Genomic DNA, 18,790 nt, shown 5'->3' on the forward strand with positions numbered 1-18,790 from the left:
AAAGCCAGGACCGCAAACCCCTTCTGTCGCTACCCAGCCAGCTCCGTGCTCCTCAGCGGCCTCATCTGTCAACTGGGCATCCTAACAGCTTCCTCCTGTGGCTCCCAGGACGCTTAAAAAAGCGTGTGCAGGTCTGGCGCAGAGAAGGGGCACACTCGCAATTCCGGAGCCATTATTATTGTTGTTTTCATTGTTACTGTCATGACTAGCCCATCCCCCTCTCCGTCTCTGGTCCTGTGGAAACGCGGGTGGGAGGACCTGACCCCCACGCTGCCCACTCCCGTCCCAGAGCTCAGGCTCAGGCTCTCCGGCCCCCCAGCCCCTTCTCCAGCACCACCCTGCGTGTAGCAGCCGCTGGCACGGACCCACCAGCTGCCATCGTGGCCTCGAGCACCTGCCACCCTCGACCTCCTCCTCCCCCGTTATCGTCTCCGGTGTCCTCCCTCCGCAGCTGCCTCACCTGCCCACACCCGGCCCCTCCCCCCTTGCCTTGTCTGGCACCTTCTCCTTCAAATCCCCCGTTTGAGTCGAACTCAGATCCCTCCAGCCGCTGCCGCCGCTGCCACTGCTTCAAGGCGCATGGACCGCGGGTGATGGCAGGGAGTCTGGCTTGCTGGGAAACTTGGCCTCTACAAACACTCCCTGAAGGGAGAAGTGATGGGGGGGGGGCGTCCAGGAGGCTGGTCCCCTCCCAGAAGTGCATGCAGGTGGAGAGGGGACTCGGGCGGCTGCTGGGACGGGAGCCAGATCCTCATTGCGACTTCCCGGCGTGGCTTTTCACCTCTTCTCTGTCACTTACGTCTTGTCTGTCTTGTCTCTCACTCCATCTCGACCTATTTATGTCCCTTTTTGAAATCATGCAAAGAACCAAGTTTTTTATCTGGCCGACGTCTCCACTTGCCGGCCAAGCGCCCCTGGGTGAGCCCTTCCTCTCCCCCAGACTCAGTTTTCTGTTCTGCGAAATGGGCATAAAATCTTCCCAGCACAGAGAGGGTGAGATGAGTGTAGGGTGCACAGGGCCAGCCCTCCTCTCTGCCCGCCTCGTCCTGCCCTGCTGGGCCCTCATCATCAGGGGTGGCCTCTCCCTCCACAGGGCGTCTGCAGGAGTCTTGCCCCCTTGGGTCCTGAGCCTGGGCAGGGAGGTGATGGTGGTGGCAGCAGAGGCAGAGAGCGGCCTGGATGTCGGGGAGGAGCTGGGCCACTCGGGGGGTCCCCGTCCCTCACTGAGCCTCTCCCTCTCTCTCCCTGACAGCCCCCCGGCGCCCAGGCGGAGCATGAACATTGAGGATGGCGCGCGCCCGCGGCTCCCCGTGCCCCCCACTGCCGCCCAGTAGGATGTCCTGGCCCCATGGGGCCCTGCTCTTCCTCTGGCTCTTCTCCCCACCCCTGGGGGCCGGCGGGGGCGGCGTGGCCGTGACATCTGCCGCCGCAGGGGGCTCCCCGCCGGCCACCTCCTGCCCCGCGGCCTGCTCCTGCAGCAACCAGGCCAGCCGGGTGATCTGCACAAGGAGGGAGCTGGCCGAGGTCCCGGCCAGCATCCCCGTCAACACGCGGTACCTGAACCTGCAGGAGAATGGCATCCAGGTGAGCCCGGGGGGGTGGGGGAGGGGCGCAGGGGGTGGCCAGTCCCACCTCCCTGAGCTGGCAGAGCCTCCTGGGCGTCCCCACCAGCTCTTCACGCCCACACTCTGGGCACTTATGAGATGCTGTTTGCATCCTAGTCATTGAGCCGAGGCTGTCTGGGTTTTCTCGGCACAAGGCTCCCTGTGTCTGTACCAGCACACGGGGCCCCAGGGCAGGACCATCTGCCCTCCTCCCACAGCACGGCACAGGTGAGCCCTCAGCCTGGCCCTGGAGCGACAGGTCGTGCTGGGGGCGACCCTTCCCTGAGGCCCCTGTGCCACCTGCACCACCGCACCTGCCGCGTGGCGTTGGCCACACGTGATGCATGACTGTGCCCCTCAGTTTCTTCATCCGGAAAATGGCGATGATATGATCTCTGCCCCAAGGGGCTGGTGTGAGGGCTGATGGGTGTCACACTTGTCAAGGATTTAGAATCGCTCTGGCCCCGGGCGAGCGCTCATATGCTGTGTGGTACGGGGATCACATCCCCACTCGCCGGAGTCGGTGTGAGAGCCCTGTGCTCCCCAGTACCTGGCTGGCACTCGGACGGGGCAGCTGCCATCCGATAATAATTGTCATTAAGATGGGCCGTGGGCTGCCCTGGTGGCGCCGTGGTTGAGAGTCCGCCTGCCGATGCAGGGGACGAGGGTTTGTGCCCCGGTCCGGGAAGATCCCACATGCCGCGGAGCGGCTGGACCCGTGAGCCATGGCCACTGAGCCTGCGCGTCCGGAGCCTGTGCTCCGCAACGGGAGAGGCCACAACAGTGAGAGGCCCGCGTACCGCAAAAAAAAAAAAAAAAAAAAAAAAAAAGATGGGCCGTAAGTGATGCTTTGGGGGCAGAACTGTGCTATTTTGAAGCAGGGTCTCCCCCGCTCTGCTTTATTGACGCTGGGGCTGGATCACCCTCAGTGGGGTAGGGGGGCGGGCATCCTGTGCACTGTAGGATGTGGGGCAGCTTCCCCGGCCACTAGAGGCCAGTAGCATCCCGCCCCCCAGTTCCAAATGTGTCTCCAGATGTTGCCAGATATTCCCTGGGGAGGGAGGGAATTTCCCCACCCCCACCCCCGGTTGAGAAACACTGGGTTTTTTTTTTTTGAGCCTGGGCCACCACAGTGCAAGCGCTAACCACTGGACCACCAGGGAATTCCCCTGACCTCCATGTCTTTAAAGCTGCAGCCAGCAACCCCTCCTCCTGCAGCCACCACCCTCTTCCCCCATCCAGTTCCGTCCCCCACGGCCCTCAGCATTTAACACAATGCCCGTTTACTTCTAGACAGAGGCCTGGAGTGTGAGATCAGGGAGGGCGCGTGTGGCTGTCAGTTTTACTCACTGATGTGTCCCGAGTGCCTAGACTACGGCCTCCCACGTGTAAGACAACCAAGAGACGCTGAACAGACCAAAGCGCTAAGGGGGAGGACAGAGATGCTGGGGCGCTTGGGGCCCGGAGAGGAAGATGGTGAGGGGAGGTTTGCCTGCGGGACCCCAGGACCCAAGAGAGGCGTATTCAGGCAGAGGGATCGTCTGAGCAGCCCCTCAGGGCTGGGAGGGGGACTGGTTATCACAGAAGAGGCTGGACTTCATTCCACAGAGTCCGGGGGGCTCTGGAGGGCTTTAGGCAGAGGGCACCATCGGGCTTGTGTGGTAGCCCCTGGGAGGATGGGTTGAGTGTATGCCGTTAGGAGGTGGCGGAGCTGTGGCACCGGTGTCGCTTGGTCGCTGTCACATGTCAGCCAGTGCCCTGCCCTGGACTGGGGCGCGGGCACCTAGTGCAGTGCCGGCCACTGAGCAGCTGTTGGTGGGACTGAATTGTTCCATGAGCCCCCCCAAAGGGAAAACGGCCCAGTTCCTCCAAAGGGATGCTGCTGGTGGTGTGAACTCAGCGGTTGCTCCTCGCAGACGCGATCCCTGATGCTCTAACCTCCCCCCTTCCGGCTCCCATTTCCCGGTTATCCCAGCCTGGCATGCCATCCTGTTTTTTGGTGGACCGCCTCTTCCCTTCTAGAATGTAAGCCACTCAGGGGCAGGGAAGGGCTTTGCCCAGAGCTGGTCCTAGCAGCATCTGTGGACTGTCACATGAATACACAAAGGATGCATGGAGCACCGGCAGCAAGGGGGCAGGTGTATGGTGAGAATGAAGGGAGGGTGTCGCCCCCTAAAGGGAGGCATGGACAGAGCAGCTGAGACTGCAGCTTGATGTGTGTGAGGCTGACTCAAACCCCACGAGCAGAAAAGGTAGCCTCTAGGTGGAGGCAGCTGGTGAGGTGGGCCTGGAGCCCAGGGACGCAGTCCTGCAGGGGCAGGGGTGTGGTGATGTGACGCAACTCCAGCTTCAGCGGTCCTTGCCCCACGGCCACCCAGGAAGGGACAGCCTTGCCCTTGGCATTGACCCCCTAAGAGGTCCCCTCTCTGCCCCCACAGCGGGGGGCTCTGGTCCCCAGGCTGTCCAGGACAGTCAGATGGGGGCCCTGATCCCTTCTTCTTCCCCAGGGTCAGACCAGGATGTGCAGTGGGGGAGGGCAAGTTTAGCTCGGAGCCCTCTTCTCTCCTGGTTCTATGGGCTGGGATAGGAGAGGCCTGCATGGGGACAGGGGATCGACCAAATGCCTTTAAAACAGTGGTTCTCTGGGAATTCCGTGGTGGTCCAGTGGTTAGGACCCGGTGCTCTCACTGCCAGGGGCCCGGGTTCAATCCCTGGTCGGGGAAGTAAGATCCCGCAAGCTCCTCGGATCCGCCAAAAAAAAAACAAAAAAGACACGGATATCAGGGTGGCCTCATGGAGAAGGTGACATCTGAACAAATGTTTGGAGGGGGTGACGGTGGGAGCCTTGTGGGGCATTCCAGGCAGGGGGCAGCAGGTGCAAAGGCCCTGGGGTAGAGCCTGCCTGTGTAGGAGGAAAAGTCATGAACCTGGCATGGCTGGAGCGGAGTGAACTATGGGGAGAGGGCGGGGGGTGAGGACAGAGATGGGACAAAGGGGCCTCGGGGTCACGGTGAGGACTTGGGCTCTCCTCTGCATGAGACAGGAGCCAGGGGAGGCTTTGAGCAGAGGACAGACGGGCTCTGACTTGGGTCTCTCTCTGGCCAAGGTGTGGGGACTGTAGGGGCAAGGGCGATGGCAGAGAGGCCTGTTCGGAGGCTGGTGCAGAGTTCACGAGAAAGAGAGACTGGCGGCCCCAAGTTGGCCCAGACTGGTTGCAGTGGAGGTGTGGGGAGCAGACAGATTCTGGGTCTGTTTTTTGGTGGTGTTTTTTGTTTGTTTGGTTGGTTAGTTGGTTTTTTGGCTGCGTTGGGTCTTTGTTGCCGTGCACGGGCTTTCTCTAGTTGCGACAAGGGGTGGCTACTCTTCATTGCGGTGAGCGGGCTTCTCTTGTGGAGCACGGGCTCTAAGCATGCGGGCTTCAGTAGTTGTGGCATGCAGGCTCAGTAGTTGTGGTGCACAGGCTTAGTTGCTCCGCGGCATGTAGGATCTTCCCTGACCATGGCTCGAATCTGTTTCTCCTGCACTGGCAGGCGGATTCTTAACCACTGCAACACGAGGGAAGACCCTGGGTCTGTTTTGAAGGTGGAGACCGCAGGATTTTCCAGCAAAGTGGATATGGGAAAAGGAGAGAGGATGACTCTGTAGGTCTGAGTGGACCCCTTGGTTGGACCTGTCTGCTCGTGTGTCTCTCACCCCATCTCCCGGGCCACTGGTCTCCAAACGATGTGACCCACATCCCTGTCAGAATATACATAGATGAATTTTATTACTAAAGTCATGCAAATGTCTACAGCATCCATGGATCGTGTATATGATAAAACTTGCACAAAAATGGCCACGTTAAAGGATGGGAAGCATGTCTTGAAATCCTAACGCTTTCGTTTCTCACCCCTGGGGATTCTTGTAGCCCCCTGCTCTGGAGACCTCCGACCCCACCCCACCCCCAGACTGCACATTCCCTGAGGCCAGGGAATGTCCAGTCTGCAAAAGTGAACGATTCAAAATGTTCAATGGAATCTTCCTCCCTCAGTGGACACCTCGCAGATGGCGGGAGGAGTGGGGCCGCCATTAGAGGGGTTTTACCAAATAATTTTTTTTTTTTTTTTTGCGTTACGCGCGCCTCTCACTGTTGTGGCCTCTCCCGTTGCGGGGCACAGGCTCCGGACGCGCAGGCTCCGCGGCCATGGCTCACGGGCCCAGCCGCTCCGCGGCATGTGGGATCCTCCCAGACCGGGGCACGAACCCTTGTCCCCTGCATCAGCAGGCGGACTCTCAACCACCGCGCCACCAGGGAAGCCCCCAAATAACTTTTTAATTATCCAGATAAGAAATGAAAAACCTCAACCCTGGCCCCACTGCCTAGATACACATAACTACTGTTTACATTTTGTTTTAAAGCCTTCCTGGCTCTTTTCTGTGCCTATGTAAATGTGGTTTTAACTGATTTATTATAGAATGAATACAAACTAATTTAGAAAAACTAGAAAAGATACCTAAGTAAGAACACAGGGACAAAAGCCAAGTGTAATCCGACAACCACAGGTAACTCCCATTAACATCTGGTGTCTTTTTATTCAGAAACTCTGCAGGCACACCTCTGTGTGCACGACAGGGTTGGGTCTCTAAATGGATATTTTGGGTTTTAAAAAAAAAAAAAAAGAAAAAATGGAATCACCGCATTTCTTACTGGCTGGCAACTGGCTTTTGGCACCTAGGAGTTCAACCATGAATATCTTTCTCCCTGATTCTGATACTTGTCTATTACGTGGATTTTAATGACTGCATTGGATTCCGATGCATGAGCGTCCAGTTAATTAACTAGTCCCATCTTATTTCCAGTGTTTTATTTTATTTTATAAATTTGTTTATTTATTTTTGGGTCTTCGTTGCTGCTCATGGGCTTTCTCTAGTTGCGGGGAGCGGGGGCTACTCTTCGTTGCGGTGCACAGGCTTCTCATTGCAGTGGCTTCTCTTGTTGAGGAGCACAGGCTCTAGGGGTATGGGTTTCAGTAGTTGTGTCACGCAGGCTCAGTAGTTGTGGCTCGCGGGCTTGAGAGCACAGGCGCACGTTGTGGCACACGGGCTTAGCTGCTCCGTGGCATGTGGGATCTTCCCGGACCAGGGCTCGAACCCGTGTCCCCTGCATTGGCAGGCGGATTCTTAACCACTGCGCCACCCAGTGTTTTCACTGATGTAAACAACACTGCAGTGAACATCCTCAGTTCTTGTTCTTTGTACTATTCTGGATGCTGCCCTTGGGGTAAATTCCTAGAAGAGGGATCATGGAGTCGGAGGCTGTGACCCCCCCAAGGTGCACATACACGAGGCCCGGCACCAAAGCTCTGTAGAGGTGGCCTGAGTTGTGGAGATTCGAGTGTCCACGGTCACCTGCTTGTCATCTGGCTCCTGCCCAGATGGTCACTTCCATGAGGGCAGGGACTTTGCCCTGCTCCCTGTGTCATCCGCAGCACTAGACCAGAGTCTGGCGCACAGTAGGTGATCAGCAGTTATTTGAGAATGGAAGGCCAGCCCCAGGGGACCTGGCAGAGACCGGGGGAGCCTCTGTGAGCGGGAGCAGGGGGTGAATCCTGCAGTGCCCGCCCTGAGAACTGGGGCAGCCCTGAGGTTCCCATCACCTGTTCCCACTCACCCCTGGCCTGCGGTCCAGCGAGGGCGAGGACCACGCAGGGAGCACAGGGACTCCAAGCACACGTGGCCACGGGGACAGGGGCTGAGCCTACAGAGATGCCTTCTAGGCAAAGCCCTGGGGACTAGCCTTCCCTCTGCCCTGTAGCCCTGTTGCCACTCAAGCCGGGCACCTGCCACCACCGGGCGGGCCCAGGGACACCTCTGTTTCCCTGTGCACTTGGGTCCACATAGACGCTGTGCCGCTGGGCTGGCCTCAGCCAGCTCCCCCCTCCTCAGGCAGGCAGGGGTCCTCCCTGGGCCCCCTTCCTCGGTCACAGGTCACAGCCTCCTCTCCTTGCCCCTACTCTGCTCCCCTCCCCTCCCCCAGAGCCAACCACCCTCATGTGTTTACTCTGGATCTTTCTGCCTGTGTGAGTTCTTGCAAAATGCTTAGTGTTGCTTTGTGTGCAGGTGTTTTTAATTTATGTAAATGAAGGTGCGTTCTAGATGGCTTTCTTTGTCCGCCGTTTTCACTTGGCCTGGGTTGTGAAGAGCCGTCCACGTCGCCCTGTGTGTGCGTGTGTGTGCTCGGGTGCTTTAACTGCTGCAGAATTTCCTTGATGGGCGTCCCCCCCCCTCCCTGCCCCACCCACCCCCAGGAAGCCTCGAGCTGCTCCTACCACAAAGCCTCCTTTAGGAACCCTTGGGGGGCTGCGGCATGATAATGTGTTTGGAATGTACACCGGGGGCATTGCTGGGTCAGAAGACAGGATGTACTTAACCTCACAAAGTATGCTGACCCACCCAGGCCTTTAGGGGGCTGCCCTGGTCCCTCCAGGGGTCTACCACGAGGTCCTGTGGGCGAGGCGCGTGGAGTCACTTGACAAGGAAATAGGCTTCCATCCTAAGAAAGAGATCAGCCCATCCTGAGATCCTCAGAGGTGCCCAGAGAGTCGTGTTGAATGCTGGATGGCACTACAGTCAAAACGTAGAAGCCGTCTCAGTTCCTGACGACTGGGGCACCGGTTCAGTGAATCACTGCACATCCTTACGACAGATTCTCATGCAGCGATTCAAAATGGAGTTTCGAAGACAATTGAAGGACACAGGGGAATGCTTAGAAGGTCATGCTGAGCTTTTCAAAGGATGCAAGGAGTATGTCCAATGTGTCTCTAAAATTTAATTTAAAACAAAATTCAGGGGCCGCCCAGACACTTTCACAGTGCCTTTTTTTTTTCCCTTGGCCGCGCCGCCAGGCTTGCGGGATCTTAGCTCCCCGACCAGGAATTGAACCCCGGGCCCAAGGCAGTGAACGCACCAAGTCTTGACCACTGGACCGCCAAGGAATTCCCTTAATTTCTTCTTTATGTTTTCTTTATTCCCTAAATTTTCTTCGGTGAGGGCATTTAATACTTTTTGTAATCAGGAAAAATTAAACGTAAAGATAACAAGTACAAAACGTTACACAAGCCGAAGAAAAAGGCCTACACTGGGATTTGCTCACCTTCCCCTGGAGGACGGAGGCGAAACTACAGTTTGTGGAGGATTTGCCCTGACTCGTTTGTTTCCTTGATGGTGGGATTGTTCCCACTTGACGGATGTGGAAACAGAGGCGCAGGTGGCTTGTTCACCTGCTTGTCCAAGGTCCCCCAGAGGGCAGTGAGCCCGGGGGCTTGCCCCGGACCCCAGGAGCCACCGTGGAGAAGCAAGGCCCCGCCAGCCAGGGTTCCGCTTTAGGAAAGTCGATCTGTTGCAAAGAAGAACCCACCGTAGTGCGTGACCAAGGCAAACACCAGAAATGCTTTTCAGTTACATGCTAGTTTGCGATTTTCCGGGTGGCCGATCCCACCGGCATCAGGAAATACAGGGAGTTTTTGACCAGATGGACTTTTCCCAGCCAGAGCCCTTGAAGGAAGGGAATGGTGGACCGAGGGGTGCGGCATTGTCCTCTCCTGCAGGCCCGTGGGACACTCGGGTCACCTGCGCAGGAAGGAGCAGCCAGCCTCCGGGGCCACACCCAGGCCCCCCAGGACGGGATGCCTAATTCAACCTTTCCGGCTTCCATCCCGACTCTGGTTTCCTCCTTCCTTCCCCTGGAAGCACCCCCAGAACCCCGGATCATCCCGTCGCCCCCTCTGGCGCTCAGTTTCCACACCTGTCAAATGGGACTCCAGATGCCTTGTCTGTTTCTTCCTGACTTATTTTTATTATCACGTGTAAGACACACATACGAACACGGACGGGAATGTCCAGCTCAAAAGGTCATCAGAAAGAGAAGGGCCACGTCAGTGCCACCAGGGCAAGAAATAGAAAATAAAGACCCCTGAAGACCCCTGTGCTCTCCCCTCATTTCCTCTCCCTTCTCCCCAGAGACAACCCTCCCCAGAGTCCTCCAGGCGCCTACACTCCTGCATGTCCGGCTTCCTCGGCTCAGCACAGCTGCTGAGACGCATCCTTGGTGTTTCCTGTGCTGTGGCTTTTCCCCTTTTCCTTTTGTATCCTTGGATCCCATTCTATCTGATGCAGATACCCCAATTCCTGTACGCATTCCTATTGATGGGCATTTAGATCGTCTCCAGTCTGGGGCTCTCACTCTGCCTGGTTTTAGATTTAGTTTCTTCGAGCCGGAGGAGATGTGGGTGGAGCCCCTCCCCCATTTATTCCCTGAGAGTGGCCTGCCTGCCTCGGGCTGGGGCAGGAGGTGGGGGTTGGCACCAAGGCTGTCTCAGACTTTGTTGGCGAGCGACTCAGGAAAGGGGGATACACGCTTCCTGCCTCACACCTCACGGGGCAAGTCTGATGCCAGAGAGCTGGTCCGCTTCTTTGAACATCAGACCCTGAGGTGTCCCCTCTGGTACCTACCCTGATGAAGGAAGTGTCCTTCAGGACGCAGCCCCACTCCTCCCCCCTCCAGCCTCCTGCATCCCGGGCATCACACTGGCCCTTTCCACTCCCTCCTAGCTCAGCACCTTCACACATGGTGTTTCCTCTTTCTGGAATACTCTTCCAGTTTCCCAATCACCTAGGTAACACCAGCACTTAAGATTGTAAGGAACCATTGGGGTTTGAATCACAACTCCTCAAGAACATTATGGAACTCATCGGGGCCTCAGTTTTGTCATCAGTAAAATGGGGATAACAGTCCTTCCATCTTAGAGCCACCAAGAAATTCCATGTCTTTAACCTTTGGACCAGCATGTAATGAGAACCACTGCATGCCAGGTGGTCTTGGGGGCCCTGGGGACTCAGTGGTCTCAGCAGCTCAGATGAGGGAAGAGGGGCTGGCGAGTGGTCAGCTCCTGAGAGGTCCAGCTAGTGTTGATAGCGAGACCATCATCAGGGTCGGTCACTGTCATCTTTCTTGAGTCAGAGAAATGTCTTGGCCTCAGAGGCACCTTCTCTGAGCCCCCGTTCCAGTCAGGCCCACGGGTCCCTCTGGTGCCCAAATCTGTTGGTCACACTTGTGGTTGCCGCTGGCCCCAGCACTCAGCACAGAGCCTGATGGACTGTAGGTCCCCAAATACAACTGTTAAGTTAATGCATCAGAGAATGGCTTGCCGTCTTGCCGAGCCATGTGGCCTCTGAACCTCACCACAGGCCCAGATCTCACCCCCACTTCTCAGTTGGGCAGACTGAGGGCCTCAGAGGTGGAAAGTGGAAGACGATTCATGCAGACCCAGCACTGCCCCAAGCCCTTCCCACGGCGACCCTGTGAGCAGGGCCTGTTCTTATCCCCACTGTACAGATGAGGAAAGTGAGGTGCAGGAGTAAGACTCTGGTGCAAGAGGCCACAGTCAGTGGAATTGGGACTTAGCCCAGGCAGGCAGCCTGCAAGACTGGATTTCTTCAGCACCATTCCTTTGATCTGTATTTCTGTTTTTGTGCCAGTACCATACTGTTTTGATTACTATAGCTTTGTAGTATAGTCTGAAGTCAGGGCGTCTGATTCCTCCAGCTCCGATTTTCTTTCTCAGGGTCACTTTGGGTATTCAGGGTCATTTGTGTTCCATACGAATTTTTAAATTTTTTGTTCTAGTTCTGTGGAAAATGCCATTGGTAATTTGATAGGAATTGCATCGAATCTGTAGATTGCCTTGGGTTCTTCAGTGCCATTCCTGATGCTTCCTAATTCGTAGCTACTGGGCTCTCCACCCTGGCAAACTGATGACAGAACTGTAATCGAGTCCTGACTCCATCTCCGGAGTCCCTGCTCTGGCCTGACCTTGCCCATCAGGACACTCCCCCAAGCTTCCTCCCGGCCACCTGGCCACAGTCTGTTCCCCAACCCTCAGCCAGAGTCATCACGTCATTCCTGGGCTTTAAAATGGCCCATGTTCCCCCAAGGGAAGACCCTTCTTAAACTGGGTGTCCCAGCCGCACCTTACTCAGGGACGCCCCCTGCTGGGCTCAGACACCCTTCCCTCCCTTCGAAAAACACGCTGTCCCTGAATAGATAAAAGTCACTTTCTGTGCTTGCCCACACCGGGCACAGGTGTGATCCCCAAGATGCCACCATGAAGTCTCCACCTGGAAACAGGCTCCGACTGAGAGGAGGCTGAGACTCACGCGTCCCTCTCCCTACACTGCCTGTCCCTCCCGTGTCTGACCGGCCCTGGCTGGTCCATCACCCAATTCACATACCTGATTCATTTATTAAGCACCTACTGTGTGCCAGGCACTGCTGTAGGCACAGTGAGCAGGACAGATTCACATCCCTGCCCTGGTGAAGCTAGGAGGAAACAGAGACAGTGCAGGAGGTGCACAGCACAATGCCAGTGTTTTTTTGTTTGTTTTGTTATTTATTTATTTATTTTTGGTTGCGTTGGGTCTTCGTTGCTGCGCGTGGGCTTTCTCTAGTTGCAGTGAGCAGGGGCTACTCTTTGTTGAGGTGCGCGGGCTTCTCATTGTGGTGGCTTCTCTTTTGCGGAGCCCAGGCTCTAAGCGTGGAGGCTTCAGTAGTTGTGGCACACGGGCTTAGTTGCTCCGCAGCATGTGGGATCTTCCCAGACCAGTGCTCGAACCCGTGTCCCCTGCATTGGCAGGCAGGTTCTTAACCGTTGCGCCACCAGGGAAGCCCCAGTGCTGGTGTTCTGGGCTGTGCCACACGGCATGTGGGATCTTAGTTCCCCGACCAGGGATCAAACCCGTGCCCCCTGCAGTGGAAGCGTGGAGCCCTAACCACTGGACCGCCAGGGAATTCCAATGCCAGTGTGTTTTAGATGGAGATGAGCTGAGTGAAACAGTCAAGGAGGAGAGGGAGGTGCAAGTGGGGGAGGGGGCGTGCCTTGAGCCTGAGCCTAACCCCACTGCCCCCCACCCACCATCTTAGGCAAAGCTGGGGTGCACTTAGCGGCTGGCACCCCCCTCTGGTATAGAGCTCGCCCCTGCATTGTCTGCACGCAGGTTTACATACTATCTGGGCTCCTGGGTTGGGGGTTGAGGGCAACTTCTCCCCAATTCTAGGCTGCAGATCTTATAAGCCCCGCTGTACAGATGGGGAAGTGGCCCCAGGGGGTCTGAAATTTGCTCCAAGTCATAGAAGCAGTAAAGGGCAGAGTCTGGATCAGGACCCCGGCTGTCTGACCCCAGAGCTTTAACCACCAGGCCGAGGCCGCAGGGCTCAACCTGCAATGACAGCCGGGCAGGGCTGGGGGCCGGGGATGAGACAGGTCTGTCTGAGCACAGTGGTCATTTGGGCAGCTGAGGACCCGTGGGGATCAGGCTCTCTCCTCTCTCGCTCTGGCCAGAGCCCTTCCTGCCTGCCTCCTGTAGCTGAGGTTGGCCGGCCCATGGTGGAGGCCGAGGCTGGTTCCATCTGCCCTCGCCCAGGATGGCCGCTGGGGGTGGGACATGGAGCCTCTAGGATGCCCCCCACCCCTGTTAGAGGGGTTGCCTGACATGGCCTGGAACCTCCTAGCAGGGACAAATTTAGGATTTGTTTTTGGCGGTGGGGGGGTAACGGAGAGGGTGCTGCATTCTGAGTGGCCACCCTGCCCCTGAGCTGGGCTGTATTGTCGTGGTACATGCTTGTTCTCTCTTAGTCCTCAGGGCCCCTGTCCCCACGTTACAGAGGAGACTGAGGCCCCAGGAGGCCGAGTCTAGGCCTGGGGCAGGGCAGGGGGTCTCAGTGAGCAAAGGCGGGGGCCTACACGGGCCCCCATGCTTGGCCGGCTCTGGCCACATCCTGGCGGTCAGGGAAATCCCTACTGAAAAGCGATGCACGAGTCCCTGATCTCAGAGAAGGAAGAAATACGAGGAGTTGGCATAAAAACAGCCGGTATGGGGGAAAAAAAAAAAAGGCTTTTAAATTATGAACGTAAAATAATTAACAAGATAAAAAAAAACCAACAGTAAGCTTACTAAACTTTTGTTATCGGTTCATTACATTCAAAACCCATATAAGCAATTTATCTTAATAGCGTTAAGATGAACAATTTACTTCATCATTTTCCAACCACAGTTAAATTTTTAATAAGGGATTTCTTGACAGTTTATTTTCTTAAAAATCCCAACAGAACACAACAGGGTTTTTTCTAGAATTAGTAGTGTTTACCTACCACCACCAAAGTGGAAAGTCCCCTAAATAATAGGCCAAGTTACAGGATGGAAAGAGAGGGGAGAAGCCCCCGTCAGGCTGGGAGGTGGTCACTGATGCGACCATGTTCCGGTGCCTGACTGGTGTCTGCATCTTGGCAATCAGCACAGCACCGGGCGCACAGGTTGGGGAGGGCTTAGCAAACGTGGGCTGAAGGAGGGAGGGGACTTGGTGACTTGGGTAGTTAGGACCCCAGGCCCAGCTCCTCTGCCACATCACAGGATGTCAGCGTCCCATCAGGCCAAAGATGTCGGGCTGGGAGGGCAGGGGGATTTGCCTGCTTCAAGAACCAGTCCCCACCTTGTCTATCCCACTCTGTGTCAGTGAGCAGGCCCTGGGCCTCAAAGAGGATTTGAGATCATCTGGCCTCAGGGGTTTCAAATTGTGCTGTGAAGGGGCCACAAGCCTGCCTCTCCCCCTGCAACCAGGGCAGCTCCCCAGATCCAGATCCCTTTATACCATTACCACTTGAATGATCATTTGCATAATAGTATGTTTAGTGTTTCTCCTCCCCTCTCAAGGTCAGGCTCTGGGAACTTGGCTATGGCCGTCTTGTCCATGCAGGACCCCCAGAACCGGCATGATGCTTGACACACAGCAGGCACTCAAAGAATATCTGTCAAATGAGCAAATCACCACATGGGTGATGTTTGAATAATGAACGGGCTCCGCAGCTCAAAAAACACACCAAAACCCACACAGAGCCCAACCCTCTTGGTTTAGGTGGGTGCGCATGGTGGAGACCTGGTGTTTAGATTCAGGAGAAGCCGACTTTGAGTCCTAGTTCTGCTACTTTGGAGCTGTGAGACTGAGGGCAAATGACTTTACCTCAGTGAACCTTCATTCCCTCGGCTGTAAACCATCAAATATGAAGAAGGAAGGCAGGGACGTGTGGTTGATAATCTCCATGTGACAGGATTTCCACAAGGATTCAAGGAGATCATGACCTCAGAGTGTTTAGCACAGGGTCCAGTGAATACTAGGCACTTAACACATACTGGATCCCCCCTTTTGCCTTATTAGAAACCCGTCCTGCATGGCACTTTGTCAGAGTCAGAGATGGGATCCGCCTTGTATTGTTTGGAAGAAGAGGAGAGGAGTTGCTTGGCTTTGCTCTTTAGGTATGCATGCTAAATCTTAAGGCTAACCACTAAAAGGAGAGAAAATACATAAATCCTAAGATAGTAAATGGGGGAAATAGAATGAGAAACTCGATCTTTGCAAAAGGTCATAGGAAAGGGGAATGAATAGGCTGCAAAAAAAAAAAAAATCAGGACAAATAGAAAGCGTGAAAAAACATAGGAAGAATAATTCCAAATAGATTAGTCATTACAATAAATGTAAACAGACTAAACTTCCTGTCAAAAGACAGAGATTTTCAGACTGAATTAAAAACAAAATCCAGGGCTTCCCTGGTGGCGCAGTGGTTGAGAGTCCACCTGCCGATGCAGGGGACACGGGTTCATGCCCCGGTCTGGGAAGATCCCACATGCCACGGAGCGGCTGGGCCCGTGAGCCATGGCTGCTGAGCCTGCGCATCCGGAGGCTGTGCTCCACAACGGGAGAGGCCACAGCAGTGAGAGGCCCGCGTACCACCAAAAAAAAAAAAAAAAAATCCAAGAGACATACCTAAAACATAAAGACAGAAAGGATGAAAGCAAAAATGATGGCAAACACTAACCTAAAGAAAGCTGGTGTGTCTTTAATAATATCAGACACATGGACTTTAAGGCAAAAAGAAGAATAAGTTGGAAACAGTACCAAAAACAGAACACTGGTGCTCTTTCAGCTCCCAAGTTCTGTCACTGAGGATTTCAACATTTTGGGTGCTGTCACCCAGGACGAAAGCCGTGCAGGCACATTGACTCACACAGTGGGTACTCTCCAAATATGAGCCTTGTCCATTCTGAAGTCCGCCATGAACTAGGCCTCGACCTGAGTGCAGGGAATGCAGAAATGACTCAGATGGAGTCTCTACTCATGAAGACTCACAGCCTAGACAAGGAGACAGATGCATTGAACCAGTGTGAGAAGGGTCTGATGAGAGAATGCCTGTGATCTGTCGGTGGACAGGAGGCCAAAGAGCCTCCGGCAGAAAGCAACTGGAACATCCCAGAGAACTAGGGGGAAGATGGCATTCCAGGCAGAGGGCACAGCCTGTGCAAAGGCAGAGAGGCTGAGCAGAGCCTGGGGAGCGCATAGAACCCCACACATCTCCCTGTGGCTGGAGTCGAGGAGAGGCCAGTGGGGCAGGTCCTGCAGAGCCGCTGACACCAGGCTGAGGGTCATAGGGAGCCATGGGAGGGCTGTGAGCAGGGATTTGGTAGGGTCCGAACTGCATCTTAGACAATTCTGACAGCTGATGTAGAGGCAAGAGGCTGGGGAAGAAACTGGAAGCCCAGAGGCAGGACAGTTGTTAATGATCATTATCAGCTGCATCAACAATTTAAAAATATGTATTATTGCCTGCTTGCCATGTCCCAAGCATTCATTATCTTGTCCAAGCCTCACAATAACCCTGCAGGACCTGCGAGGAAAGTGGGCTCAGAGACGTTAGGACACTCAGCCAGGTTCACACAGCTGGTCAACAGCAAAGCCGAGATTCAGACCCAGCCCTGACTCCACCCCCCACCCACTAGGCTACTCCCCAGTCACCCTGCAGAGAGGAGGAGGGAGAAAAGACTGGAATCCTGTTAAAAATAAAGGGACTCACTATTTTAAGCAATCCTACAGCACATCCTCAATAAAACCAGACTTCCCTTCTCAGCAACACCCCCGTCCTGCTTATTCCCAAGTGCATCATTCAAGTGGCTGGTGGGGGGACCCCACCCGCTGTGGGAGTGCCCCTGCATCTCCCTTCACACACCCCCTTCTCATCGCAACTGGGACAAAGCACGTGGAGCAGCCGCAGCCTCGGGCTCTGCCAGGACGCACCTTATGGACATGGTGTGGTTTCAGTTGCTTTGTCCAGAGGATCAGGGAGACCTGGGCTGGACTCCCAGCTGCAGGCTTCCCACTTCCCCCGGGGAAGGTGAGCAGCCCTGCTGAGTCGCTTGACCTCACGGAGCCTCAGCTCCTGATCTCGGAAACGGGGCACGATGCTGGCCTGTGTGCTGCCCGGGTTCAAACCCCTCATCGAGTAATCTCGCTGAGTGGTTCCTTCTGTGAAAGTGAGCTAACAACACCTGCCCTGCAGGGCCGGTGGGGACAAGCTGAGCTGACGGATGGGGACACCCAGCCCAGAGCCTGGCATTCATCACTGCAGCAAGTGCCAAGCCTTGTGCTGAGCGAATCTCACCGATTACCTCGCATCCTCGAAACGGCTCTGCAGGGCTGACATTACAACGCCCTTCCACAGAGAATGGTCCTCCTCCATTTGCCCCTTCAGAACTCCTTTATCCCTGTTCAATAAATAAGCGATGGGCTTCCCTGGCGGCGCAGTGGTTGAGAGTCCGCCTGCCGATGCAGGGGACGCGGGTTCGTGCCCCAGTCCGGGAAGATCCCACATGCCGCGGAGCAACTAAGCCCTTGCACCACAACTACTGAGCCTGCGCTCTAGAGCCTGTGCTCCGCGGCAGGAGAGGCCACAACAGTGAGAGGCCCGCGTACCGCAAAAAATAAATAAATAAATAAGCATGGATGGATGAGTGTGAGACATTTGGGCTGGGTCCAAGGGAGTGAGCAGGGGTTTTCGAGGTGGATGAAAAGGGAAGGGAATTCTGAGCAGAGGAAAGAGTGTATGCAAAGGCGGAGTGCCTGTGAGATAGCGCCAAGAAGTTGATACTGGCTGAAATGCAGCCAGAGTGAGGGCTGCAAGTGAGGGGAGCCTACAGGCCAGGCCAAGCGGGGCTTCCAAGGCAGGCTGAATTTCCTTGGAGGGCACTGGGGAGCCACGGAGGGCTCTAGAGGAAAGCAGAGGCAGGGCCAGCTCTGGGTGTGGCAAGGCCCTGGAGATAAACTTGAGGGGAGAGACTGGAGGCCAGGCAGTTTGAGGCCTGAGCTGGACCGTGGGGACAGAGAAGATGAGACATTCAAAAGGATTAGAACCGGCAGGCTTGCTGGCTGACCAACCCTAACAAGGGGAGGCCGTGGACGATGCAGGGGGCTCTAGGCTGCAGGCCCGCTTTCGACTGGGAAGGCAGGCTGGAGGGGCCGCGCTGAGAACAGGGACCCCGGGAGGAGCGGGGGCAGGGTGGGGCATGCAGATGGGTTTGCTGGGAACTGGGGAGCCCCCGGAACTACATGTGACTCAGACCAGGCAAGGGGGCGACTCCAACACCTGGGCCAGCAATCCCTTTGTTCTCAATTTGTCCGTCCAAACCCTCAAGTCTGACCTTCAGACTTCATTCTCTCCCTAGCGATTAGTAATGGCTGGATCATTACTTCATTCTCTCCCTAGCGATTAGTAATGCCTGGATCCTCTTATTATTATTACCACTATTATTATTATTAGAAACAGCAACTAGAGGCCTGCTTGGTGCTTTGCCAGCGTTTCCCGGGGCAGTGATAAAAGGCAGCCTGTGAGAAGGGTTCTCGGGTTATTATATTTGGGAAACTCAAGAGTCGAGCAAAGCAAAGGGGCCTGTTTGATCAGGAAAGCTTTTCGTTGTGCTGTTTAGAACCTCACGGGATGGACAGGCAGCAAGAGAACACGGTGGGAGGCGAGGGGCTGGGCTCTTCCCGGGGTCCCTCAGAGGAGGAAACCAAGGCTCCAGCGGCCCACGCAGCAGAGCTGCGGCTCCAGGGCCCGAGGGCTGTCAGGCCAAGGCTCTCCGGCGCCCCCTTCTTCTCACCGCACACAGGCACGGCCGCATGGGCCACACCGCCGGCGGGCTGCAGAGACCCCAGGCCAGCCCTCGTGATCCTCGTCCAGTTCTAAAGATTAGCCCGTGTTCGCTGCCAGAAATGAGAGGAGGCGGAAGCATGTTAAGGAAAATAAAAAACTGACCTTGTCGGGCTTCCC

At 55.6% G+C, this 18,790-nt stretch overlaps 2 protein-coding genes across 5 annotated transcripts in view; one reads left to right on the plus strand and one right to left on the minus strand.

The window, feature by feature from the left end:
- LRRC4B (leucine rich repeat containing 4B) overlaps positions 1 to 18,790 on the plus strand; it is a 38,942-nt gene that overhangs the window by 14,794 nt on the left and 5,358 nt on the right. For all 4 annotated transcript variants that reach the window (XM_067719032.1, XM_067719033.1, XM_067719031.1 and 1 more), the window contains one exon: positions 1,253 to 1,584. In XM_067719032.1, coding sequence (XP_067575133.1) covers positions 1,288 to 1,584 — 297 coding nt within the window. In that variant the 5' untranslated portion in view covers positions 1,253 to 1,287. The remainder of the gene's footprint in view (positions 1 to 1,252; positions 1,585 to 18,790) is intronic.
- Positions 12,011 to 18,790, minus strand: part of EMC10 (ER membrane protein complex subunit 10) — a 46,367-nt gene continuing 39,587 nt past the window's right edge. The window contains exon 8 of the transcript XR_010939040.1: positions 12,011 to 14,443. The gene's annotated coding sequence lies outside the window, so the exon portion shown is untranslated. The remainder of the gene's footprint in view (positions 14,444 to 18,790) is intronic.

Source organism: Pseudorca crassidens, chromosome 20 (genome assembly GCF_039906515.1).
Source record: "Pseudorca crassidens isolate mPseCra1 chromosome 20, mPseCra1.hap1, whole genome shotgun sequence".
Classification (NCBI taxonomy): domain Eukaryota; kingdom Metazoa; phylum Chordata; class Mammalia; order Artiodactyla; family Delphinidae; genus Pseudorca; species Pseudorca crassidens.